At 45.0% G+C, this 12,235-nt stretch overlaps 1 protein-coding gene across 1 annotated transcript in view; it reads left to right on the forward strand.

Moving 5' to 3' along the window:
• Positions 1 to 8,918, forward strand: part of LOC310854602 (low-density lipoprotein receptor-related protein 4-like) — a gene marked incomplete at its 3' end in the record, with an annotated part of 74,171 nt that extends 65,253 nt beyond the window's left edge. Inside the window, exon 3 of the mRNA XM_083759277.1 lies at positions 8,794 to 8,918. Coding sequence (XP_083615403.1) covers positions 8,794 to 8,918 — 125 coding nt within the window. The remainder of the gene's footprint in view (positions 1 to 8,793) is intronic.
• Positions 8,919 to 12,235: the final 3,317 nt, after the last annotated feature.

Below are 12,235 nucleotides of genomic sequence, written 5' to 3' on the forward strand. Positions count from 1 at the left end.
TGGTTACTTATATATATTATATATTATTATATATATCTGTACTATATGGTTACTTACCGGTATGTGCTTTTTCTGTTGAAACAGACTGTGAAGAATATCCCTGAGGGGACAATACATTGATTGATTGATTGAATCAGAAATGTAAACGGCACAACAAGGTACAGTCAGATATTTAGGCTAAAAGGTTAACAGAAAGAAAAAAAACGTCCTGGGGATTTGTTTCCATTGTGGTCCCTATATAAAGATATTATTATTATTACATTTATATTTCTCCGTTCTTTCTGAGAGCTGTGTTGACACATTGCTGCACGGGATGGGCCAGCAGCCGAAGCAACACTTAAGCTGTTATGATGGATCTATTGACTGTTTAGCCCATTTTGGGCGAGAACCCCTTTTGGTGTTAGCAATATGTTATGCTTTAGATATTGAAAAAGCTAAAGCATCTACAAGCTCATAGCGCGCCACCGAGTGGCGCGCTACGAGCTTGTAGGTCGAGCTTGTAGGAGCTTGTAGGGTTTCTGAAAAATCAAAGAACGACTGACATAGAAACATAGCTTTTTCAGAAAACTGTCATTTTCAAACAGACATTTTTAGAATCTGATCGCAGGTCAAAATGGGTTAAAAAAAAGGAAAGAAAAAGAGCAGCTATAGCTACAGTAGCTACCACTGCCAAGAAAAACCTTGCTGGCAGTGCCACTTGGTTCTCTGAAGGACCGAGCTCTCCACGTCTCTGATAAGGCGTTCCTTGTGGAGAGGTTATGAAAAGAAAATACAGAGCGACAACATGCAGGATAGGAGAGAGAGAGAGAGACACAGAGACGTGTGTGAGTGTGTTGGAGAGGGATGAAAATATTAAGGAGGAGTTTGTAGGAGGATATTAAGATCCCGGGTGTTGCTTTTTGTGTACAATTCCCGTCCGTTTCATAGACGACAAGCTACAGCCTCAGAATAGGGACGCTATGGTTCATGTCTGGGCGGGAAGTGGGAACCCCTTTTGGTGTCGTTATGTTATACGTTTTTAACTCAAATCTTTGCTTCTGAGCGGTATGGAATAACATTTTCAGATGGGGGTCGGTGGCCAATTAAATATCATTTTGGTGGTCCTTGACATGAAATGTTGAGCACCACTGACATAGAAACATGGGTATTTCAGAAAAATGTCATGATTTAGAAGATTATTTTTCAATATCAACATCAGGCCTAAATGGGTAAGTCTAGAGAGCAAGTGATTTAAAACAACATGCTTTCCTCAGTAACTGAATGAGAGTGAAAACTCTTGAGGCTGCCCACCTCTGAACAGCGCTCAGCGGGTCAACGGAGACCCAATTGGTCTCCGGTTACAACTCCGATGTTGCGGATTTACCCCCTTTACCCTCCTGGGGTTTAAGAGGTTTTAATTAAGGTATATGATGAAACACCCAGAGGCATCTCGAAAACTCTCCTGAGCAGAAGAAAAAAAAACTAACGGAGAACGTGACAAACACTATATGAAGTATAGGTATTCAGGCTGATAAGAGATGAGATGCATGGTGCAAAGACTGGAGACATGAAGGAAGTGAATTGTTGTGCTAGAATTTCAGAATGTATGAATGAGGAGTGAGGAGTGAGATGTAGTGTAGATGATGCTGATGTCGTATAAGAGGAGAAAGAAAAGGCTTGTCTGATGTTGGCGAGGAGAGCAGAGGTGTAGTGTAGTGTAGATGTAGTGTAGATGATGCTGATGTCGTATAAGAGGAGAAAGAAAAGGCTTGTCTGATGTTGGCGAGGAGAGCAGAGGTGTAGTGTAGTGTAGATGTAGTGTAGATGATGCTGATGTCGTAAGAGGAGAAAGAAAAAGCTTGTGTCGGGCTTAACGACCATAATGATGTCATAAGGCATAAAAACCTTTATCAAGACAGTCAGATGAAATATTCGGCTGAGACCGCACGCACACACGCAAGCACACGCACGCACACACACACACACACACACACACACACACACACACACACACACACACACACACACACACAGATCACCCTCATAGGTCCACATCTGTTTTTGTCATAAGAACCCTCCATGGTTTTGTCTCTTAATCTCTCCATCTATGCCCCCCCCCCCCCCCCCCCCCATGGGGGGGCTGTGTGATGAGCAGTGTTTAGGCAGATATATTGGTCCCATTAGGGGTACTTGATTCAGCTGCGCTCCGGTAAAGACGAGGCCATTACCCTCGGCTCGTCCAGACCACTTTAACAACGTGCACATACATCTTCCTCCAGACACACAGCTGACACCAACACACACACACACACACACCAGAGAGAGAGACCCGTGTGTGTGTGTGCAGGAAAACGCTCCGCTCCGCTCGGCCACTCTTGTGCCTCTGTGCAGAAGCATGTGCACCGTAGAAATGTAGTGTGTATGCCCAAGACACATGCAGTACAGTACCACTAGTCATACACACGCGCACACACACACACACACACACACACACACACACACACACACACACACACACACACACACACACACACACACACACACACACAGTCACACACACACACACACACACACACATTCTTTGCGTTTCTGTGTGTGTGTTTGTGTGAGAAAGATAGAATGTCGATGTGTATCCGTCTAACTTTAGTGCTGATGATGGGAATGGCAGGTGTATGTCTGTGGGAATTACTTTTGGAATGTGAGCGGGAATTCTGTGAACTCTGACTGGAATAGCTTAGCGAAGGGCATGGTGTGTGGGTGTGTGCACATAACTGTATGTGTGTGACTGTGCACATAACTGTGTGTGTGTGTGTGTGTGTGTGTGTGTGTGTGTGTGTGTGTGTGTGTGTGTGTGTGTCCAAGGATGCTCTGGAGGAAAGCAAGAGGGCAAATGTGTTAATCAGGACAGGAACCCCTCTTGGTGTTTTGCCTCTTCAGGCCGGCAAACCCCTTTTGGGCTTCTTGTTATGTACAGTATATACTGTAGCACTATAACATTTTTGACATTTTTGAATAAATATTAGATTCTTTCCCCCGAAAACTTTTAAAAGTAGAATGTGTATTGTAAGAATATTTGCGGACCATGTGTAATTGTGTATGTGCCTCTTTCTGTGTTTACTGTGGATGTACTAGTATGTGTCAATTCTTGAGTTAAGACATTTTGGGCAGGAACCCCTTTTGGTGTTAGTATTATGCTATGCTTTAGCTATTGAAAAATAGCAGATCTACAAGCTCATGAGCTTGTAGGTCTGCTATTTAAAAAAAATCGAAGAACGACTGACATAGAAACATAGCTTTTTCAGAAAACTGTCAGGATGTAGAAGACGTTTTTAGAATCTGATCTCAGGTCAAAATGGGTTAAGACATTAAAGGACATTTCATTGGCAGATTGCAGATTATTTTTGTGCCACGGTCGGTAAGACGTTTATTCTAATGAGATTGTAGTGCAAAACCAGCTGTGATGATGAGCTCTGCGTCAGCAAACGGCGATAGAAGACCCGCAGCTGGAATGGCAAGTGCATGGCATACTTCACCTTAAAGATGAGGCTGGCAGCAATTGGAAGTGTCAGTCACACACACACACACACACACACACACCCGCAACAGTGGCCCATCAATTAAGTGCGTGCAACTGCATAATGGAATGGCTCCTGAAACCAGATCCTTTGATTATTTCACCCCGGGGAGTTGAAGCGGAGACACTTGAGAGAATATCCTCAATTGCCTTATTATACCTGACACAGCTTTGGTCTGTGTCTCAGAAGTAATTCATGTGCTTATTAATTTATGGAACCATCTGTCTGTTCCTCAGTAGGTTGAGCCATTGATCAGGACTTCCACATGGGCATTGACCTGTGACATTGTCTGTTTTTCCACTTTCCCCAAATTTGAGTCGCTTATTATTACCGTTTTTGCCAAGAGTTTCGGCGTTCCTGTGCATGCGCGGCAACGGGCTATGGATGGATGCACTGTTGCCACGGTTACGCTCCCCACAGGCTATATATCTGGAACAGTTTTGGAGTTACTGCAGATGCGCGCCCACAGCCTATGGGGCTGTGTTGTCATAGTTACGGTCCCCCCAGGCTATAGGATTGGGATCAGTGGACTCACTGGCAGGCAGACCTGGTGTTAGCATTATGTTATGCTTTAGCTATTGAAAAATAGCAGATCTACAAGCTCATTGCGCGCCACCGAGTGGCGCGCTACGAGCTTGTATGTCTGCTATTTTTTTAAGATCGAAGAACGTTTGACATAGAAACATAGCTTTTTCAGAAAACTGTCAGGATGTAGAAGACATTTTTAGAATCTGATCTCTCAAAATGGGTTAATGTGCGTATTTGACTCTCTGCATGCGAGTGCTTGTGTGTGTGCGTGCGTGCGTACCAGCGGGTACAGAGGGCTGAGTTGTGTTGTGTTGTGTTTGTGGAGCTACAGTATGTGGAGCAGCATCTCAGTGATAAGTTAGATCAAAGGCAGTCAGAGAACCTCATCAACCCTGAACCGCCTGAACTGCTCCCTCCCTGCTGATCCTCTGGGACGATATAAGCCCACCACACTAGCTGTTCTGTGTGTCTGTCTGTCTGTCTGTGCATCCTTCTTTGTAGGTATGAGTATTTATCTGTGTTTATGTACATGTTCCACAATATATCCAGATTTTACGAAGAAAGGGTGTGTGTGTGTGTGTGTGTGTGTGTGTGTGTGTGTGTGTGTGTGTGCACATCCATCCATCCATCATCTACTTCCCTTATGCAGGCATGCCTGATCTTTGTGCAAAGGAGGATCTACAGTATGTTTCTATATCTAGCAGCAGTAGTTATTTTTATTTTTGAGGTGGTTGCTTGAATAAAGCTGGGTTTTCACCAAATGCAGGCTAGACGACCACCAGAACGAACATTTCAACGGAGGCTTTCAACACTCCGGTTCCGGTTATTTTGGGTCCTTCTGGGTGAAACACATACGTTTAATGTTTCACCCGGCTGCAGATTACAGCTAGCTTTATCCATGTCATGTGGTTTCGGGCAAGGGAGCCAATCAACAAAACATTGACTCACGTTAGCTAAGCTTACAAGCATAGCAAAACAAGTGCTACCGATCCGGTTTGTATTTGTATCAAGTCCCGTACGTGTGTGTGTGTTGTGTTAACCTTTTTGTTAGCTTATAAAAGTTTAAAGGGATATTTAACTTTCAAAAAAACTTTTGGTAATTGTATCACTTATACTCAGGCTTATGTGAACACCCAAGACAGTTTTTATGTTGCTCGATTCAGTATGTAGATATTTGATATCGCCCCCTTCCTATACACACCCATTGTAACTCCAAACCTCATTTTAAGTTAACCATGATAGATTCATCGAAAACACTCTTTTTTTCTGGTGACTGATAGTGTCGCTAATGACATTATTTTAATAATGATCTTTTCTGGAGCGTTTTTCTGGAGTGTTGAGAGCGTTGAGAGTGTTGATTTACCCTGACCCCTCACGTATTAGAAGGACATTATCAGTCACCAGAAAAAAGGTTGGGTGTTTTCGATGAATCTATCATGGTTAAAAGGAAGTTTGAAGTTACAATGGGTTTGTATAGGAATTAAGCGGGCGGGGCAGCAAAATCTAAATTCTGAACCGAGCAACTTAAAAACTGTCTGGGATAAGTGGGGTGTTCATAAAAGCCTGCGTAGACGATACAATTACCAAACGTTTTTTTGTGAAAGTGAAATATCCCTTTAAGCTCAGTGAAGAGAACATAATAGTGTGTTTTTTTTAAGCTTTAAACCATCATACACCAAATCTATGTTCTCTTGACTGAGCGAGCGATCGTTTCCCTGTGTGTGCACCCCTCCACGTTGCACTTTGCTCTCGGTCGGATGAGCTGAATTATTTAGTGAAAAGATGGGATAGGGTTTTTTTCTTCTTTTCTAAGCTGATTGAGGCTTGCTTCAGTCCAAAACACATTGACCCAATGTTTTTTTGAGTCGATCCAATCAAAAACGCATCGGCAGTGCATCAAACCACTTGAGAATGAATCGATTCTCTCTCTCTCCTGCAAACAAGATACACACGCTTGTTGTGCTCCTCCTCAAAACATCTCTCGTGGTAGGTCTCTGACAGGTCTGGCAGCATCCTCTCGTTTCCACATTATTGGATTATAACAAGCCTTATATGAACCTTGTTAAAAGCAATTTGGGTGGCCCAGGCCGTAGCGTAACGGTCTGGGCACCGGACTGGTAATCCAGTCGCAGTGTGCCACGGGTTCGACTCCCGGACCCGACACGGCCTTTACTGCATGTCATCCCCCCATCTCTCTCCCGTTTCCTGTCAGCCTACTGTCTGTCCCTTCAAAAAATCAATAAAAGGCGTAAGCCGCAAAAAAATATCTTAAAAAAAAAAAAAAAAAGCAATTTGGGTTTAAACTTCAGTCGGATAGAGACAGGGGAGAGGCTAGAATGTGAATCGACCATTTAAAGGCCGCTCCTTTTGCTCGTACAATACAGTACATCATAGTTAGTTGGGGGGGGGGGGGGGAGAACACCACCCCCTCAGGGTGAGAATGACGTCAGAACAAAATGACTGCTGCGTGAGTACTGTATGGTCAATGATAAGATATGATACAGATAAGAGAGATGATGGTGATGTCATGATGGTCTTAAAGTCATCCTTACACTATGTTTCTGACTCTGTCAATAATGTAGCATGCAGAGGTTGGTGGGTCAGTAGGACAGTGGACACCCCCCTTCCCTGATGAGAGCCTGCGAGACACACCCACACATTCATTGAGAGTCGAGACCCCCTCTTTCCTGACTGGGTGGGGGCTGTCTATCTGTCTATCAAACCATGTGACGTCGTCATCCATTATTCATGAAGTGCCATGTTGCAGTGTCAATATTTCATATCTCATATCGACGTGAGCAGGCGGTCGTGCGCACATGTGTAGCCGCCGGAGGCGTCCGTTGTTATAATAAGGAGCACTCTGATTTCCACTTCCCCTCCGCCCCCCCCCCCCCCCCCCCCCCCCCTCCTCACAGGTCTCTCTCTCTCTCTCTGTGTCTTGGTCTCTCTCTCTCTCTCTCTCTCCCTTTGCTTTCTTTCTCGGCCAGTAGTAATTAAATTAAATTAACTCTGTCTCTGATTGACAAAGGGCCAGTCTTTTCAGGGCCTGTTTGCATAGGTAGAATAGGGGTCAGAGCTGGGAGCGGATATGAAGTTAGCCAGGAATGTGCTGAGTTGTGCGGGCCGGACTGTGGATGGATGCTGGATGCCTGCTTTTTGAGACGTGATCCAGTTTTTTGCACAATATGATTTAGAGACGGTACAGAGGTGTCCATCTCTAGCCCATTTTGACCTGAGATCAGATTCTAAAAATGTCTTCTACATCCTGACAGTTTTCTGAAAAAGCTATGTTTCTATGTCAGTCGTTCTTCAATTTTTCAAAAATAGCAGACCTACAAGCTCGTAGCGTGCCACTCGGTGGCACGCTATGAGCTTGTAGATCTGCTATTTTTCAATAGCTAAAGCATAACATAATGCTAACACCAAAAGGGGTTCCCGCCCCTCACTATCCACCTCCTCCGAGGTCGATAGTCTGGTGACACTGACTGACGCGAGGTTACTCCGTGGTGGGAAATAAATATTTATCTGTGTTTGCATTGCCTTGGGGAGGGGGTGTGGGGGGTAATAATTTACTATTCCGTCCATTATCGGGGTTGCAACTCGAACTCTACCGAACTTCGCAACGCTCAGACACGGCAACTTGCAGCCCTTAGGCCGCTTAGAATGGCTCGAGTTCGCTAGACTTTATCGGCAAAAAGATCTAGTCCGTCGTTGTTGTTGGGGGAAAATAGTTGCAAAAGCGGGATGTGAACCCGGGGCAGTGGGATCCGTAGTCTATTATGCTAGCGAGTTGGCTGGGCTAATGGGTGGGAGAGAGGGGGGGTGCAGATTCAAGTCTGTAACCAGTAACCACTAAGCAGGTTTCTACAAGCGGCATAGACATCCATGCATCACAACAAGATGGCAGTCCTCTGTCTGTGGTTTCTGCCAGCCATTTTTTTGGCCGCCCAACATGGCTTGATAAGATTATAATTTACTGACGTAATTTGTCAGGAATGTTTTTTCCAGCTAGGTTTTTGCTCCTCCAAAGCTCATGTCACTGAGGGAGTCACTGTGCCTATTTAGAACCATGTTGGCTTGAAAGTTCCATCTGATGAGTGAGGATGTGTGACTGCTTAGATTTATTGCAGTGGTCTTTTAAATGCTCTGATGCGATGTGTTCAGTTCATTGACTGATTTATTATAGCTCTCTTCATGTTGGTCACGGCCTTTGTAACTCTGTTTTTGAGCTAGTAGTTTTCCGTATGTTCCTTTTTACAGGAAGACATCCTCTTCTTTGTTAATGCTACGAGTGTGGGTTTTACATCATTTTCACTGGTCCAGGATGTCTGTTTCACCTTTTAACCCATTTTGACCTGAGATCAGATTCTACAAATGTCTTCTACATCCTGACAGTTTTCTGAAAAAGCTATGTTTCTATGTCAGTCGTTCTTCAATGCTATGAGCTTGTAGATCTGCTTTTTTTCAATAGCTAAAGCGTGACATCATGCACATGAACACCAAAAGGGGTTCTACCGCAGAAAGGGTGTCAAGTTTAAAGGTTAATATGTATTAGAGACTCACATCATTGCGTAACAGTATGAATTATGACGTTTACTACATGTTATGCAATGATGTTCTCCTCTCTCCCAGTGGTCTGAATTGCTCTGATATCAGTTCTGTGATATTGTTGACTGACCTCTTGACCTCTTGTCTTGTTTTGACCCGTCAGTGCTTCCCACCTGCTCACCGCTGGACTTCCACTGTGACAACGGAAAGTGCATCCGACGCTCCTGGGTTTGTGACGGAGACAACGACTGTGAGGACGACTCGGACGAACAGGACTGTCGTAAGTAGCCTCCACACACACGCACACACACACACACACACACACACACACACACACACACACACACACACACACACACACACACACACACACACACACACACACAATATCACATATGTATAGTGTTCTCCCGCTCATGCTCTGATGAGTAGTGCATCCTGTCGGTGTCGCACACAGGAATTAGCAGATCTATACGTTTGTGAACTTGTCCATCTGCTATTTTCACATGCGACAATGGCACGCAACTACGTTTAATCAGTGTGGTGTTGTAGGCAGACACGTGGAAATGCTGCGTTTTCTTCATGACTAATTTTGAGGACATTCTGAAAACGTTGGGAGAGGCGTACCCGAGCGCTGGGTCATGCTCGGGGAACTTTTCACACTCATTGAGCACTCTCAAAATAGGACCGGCAACAGGATCATCAGGGCAAAGATCTTATAGTGTCAACGGGCCATTAACCTCACCTGACTCATGACCTCTGATCCCAGGTTACACAGTCACCTTTTGAAACAGTCACTGTGCGTGTGTGTGTGCATGCGTATGCATGCGTGTGCAACTGTGCACGCCCGCACATGTAAGCATTGTGAAAATAGACTGCAGCTGCTGAACACGCAGTCAGATTGAGGCCCGGTTAAGTAAGGTGTTTGTGTGTGCGTGTGTGTGTGTGCGTGTGTGTGTGTGTGTGTGTGGTTATGCACAAATGTATTTATATATCATCCATTTACAGCTAGCAGTAATGTTTCTGCATACAGCTGTGTGTATACTATCATTTTCAGCACCTGGTGTTGTCGTGAGGCTAGAGGAAAATGAAATGAGTAATATAAAGTGAGGACATTTTTGACCGGTCCTCACTTTTCCAGAAGGCTCTTTTGGTGTTACGGTTAGAATTAAGGTTAAGGCAAAGGTTCAGTCAGGTTAGTTAATTATCTAGTAGTTGGGGTTTAATTTTAGTTGTGTAGGAATTAATTTAATCGCGGGGAAGTTTTCATGCAGTAAATATAGTAAAGTGTCACCCGTGCGCGTGTGCGAGCGTGCATTTGTGTGTGCGTCCAAGCCGAGGGATAGTTAGTGGTCAAATCATGTGCGCACGTCAGTGTCCACGTCTACCCTTTCAAATTGACCAGAGTGACTCAGGCCGCTGAATGTGTATAATCCCCTCAGATCTGTGTGTGCGACTGTGCGTGTGTGTGTGTGTGTGTGTGTGTGTGTGTGTGGTGTGTGTGTGTGTGTGGGTGTGTGTGTGTGTGTGTGTGTGTGCGCGTGTGTCATTCCCTGGCTGTATGGCAATTCAATTTCATTACACTTACACTCTGAAAATAGCTCTGTTCTAAATGCAGACACCACATGGTGGAGAGAGAGTCACAAGGTGTCCTTAGTGTACTTACTGTACTATCTGCTACACAGTAACATTAGCATTGTTCATTTCACTCTTGAGTCTATATATCCCGGGAGGTGGACTCATGAGACATACATTATCATGTATCCTTATTCTCTGTAGCCTCACCTATCACAAACCCTATTTTATGGCCACACTAATGAACTCTCATCAATGGATCGATTCATCTTGTATAATATAATGTGAAGAAGCCAAAAAAAGACAAAGCCAAAACTATAAGTGCTCCCTCGGAAATTACCGACACAGAATAACTTCCCCCTTTTCATCACCACAACTGTGACCCATTTTTAAAACAAATCCAGCTAGACTTGTGCGAAAACAGCATGATGTCTCGAGTGTGTGGACATTTTCACTCCGAGAGTGGTTCCGGTGATAACACTATATGCAAATCAGGAGGCAACCCGACCCATGGGCATAGCGAGGGTGCGCTCCCTTTGTTTTAGTAGGGATCGCTGTGGACCCTAAATGGTAAATGGTGCATTTATATAGCGCCTTTATCCAAGGCGCTTTACATAGAGTGTGCATTACATTCACCCATTCACACGCACATTCATACATCAATTGCGGCGGAAGCCATGCAAGGTACCAACCAGCACATCGGGAGCAATTTGAGGTTCAGTGTCTCGCCCAAGGACACTTCGACATGTAGACAGAAGGAGCCGGGATTCGAACCGCCGACCCATGGATAATTGGACGACCTGCTCTACCTCCTGAGCCACAGGCAACCCATGGCATAGCGAGGGTTCGCCTCGTGACCCCACGCTGGCAGTCGGTTCGCTTTATTTTCAGCTTCATTGTCAGGCGCTTGTAACAGAAACCCGCAGCTTATCGCTCACTGAAAGTGGCTTCAGCCACATGGCTCAGAGCACAGAACCTGGCTCTAGATATGGCTCAGAGCACAGAACCTGGCTCTAGATATGGCTCAGAGCACAGAACCTGGCTCTAGATATGGCTCAGAGCACAGAACCTGGCTCTAGATATGGCTCAGAGCACAGAACCTGGCTCTAGATATGGCTCAGAGCACAGAACCTGGCTCTAGACATGGCTCAGAGCACAGAACCTGGCTCTAGATATGGCTCAGAGCACAGAACCTGGCTCTAGATGTGCTGCAGCTCACTGGCTGTAAACCGCTGTTCAACATGGACCACTTAACTCTGCTCAACCCTTCACCTTGATGTTTTTCCCCTTCGTTTTTTTTGTTGTTAAATCTCTCCCTTTCTACCCGCGCCTCATTCCTTCACACACTCTGTTTTCTCTCCGTGATTTGTGTTCCCTCCATCTCTGCTGACCCACATATCAAACAGCCATACATGGAATCACTTCCTTGTGGAAGGAGGTGGTGATGTTTTGGAGGGTTGATCGGCTATGAATTTTTCATCTTCATGCCTCGTAAATTTCTCCCCCTCCCTCAATCCCTAAACCACTTATTTTTTTCAAGCTTTTTCTTTTTCTTCTTTGCCGTAAGCACAGTTTTTTATCTTCACCAGTCAGGGTGAAATCCCCGTCCAGATTTCCATGATGCCATTGTTTTACTTCATTATCTAAAGTGTGTGTGTGTGTGTGTGTGTGTGTGTGTGTGTGTGTGTGTGTGTGTGTGTGTGTGTGTGTGTGTGTGTGTGTGTGTGTGTGTGTGTGTGTGTGTGTGTGTGTGTGTGTGTGTGTGTGTGTGTGTGTGTGTGTGTGTGTGTGTGTGTGTGTGTGTGTGTGTGTGTGTGTGCGTGCGTGCGTGCGTTGCGTGCGCACGTGCATATTTGTGTTTGTTTGTGCGTGCACATGTGTGTGGGGGTGATCTGTCATGTTCAACTGCAACTTCAGCACTTGTCAAAGTTTCCCACACAACTTGAGGTGTGTGTTGAGTGTGTGGCTGGGGGGGGGGGCGGTGTCGCACTAGAAGATCCTGTGCATGTTTTGGTTTCGAGTGCAATTCC

The sequence above is a fragment of the Protomyctophum parallelum genome (genome assembly GCF_964188405.1).
Source record: "Protomyctophum parallelum genome assembly, chromosome: 2".
Classification (NCBI taxonomy): domain Eukaryota; kingdom Metazoa; phylum Chordata; class Actinopteri; order Myctophiformes; family Myctophidae; genus Protomyctophum; species Protomyctophum parallelum.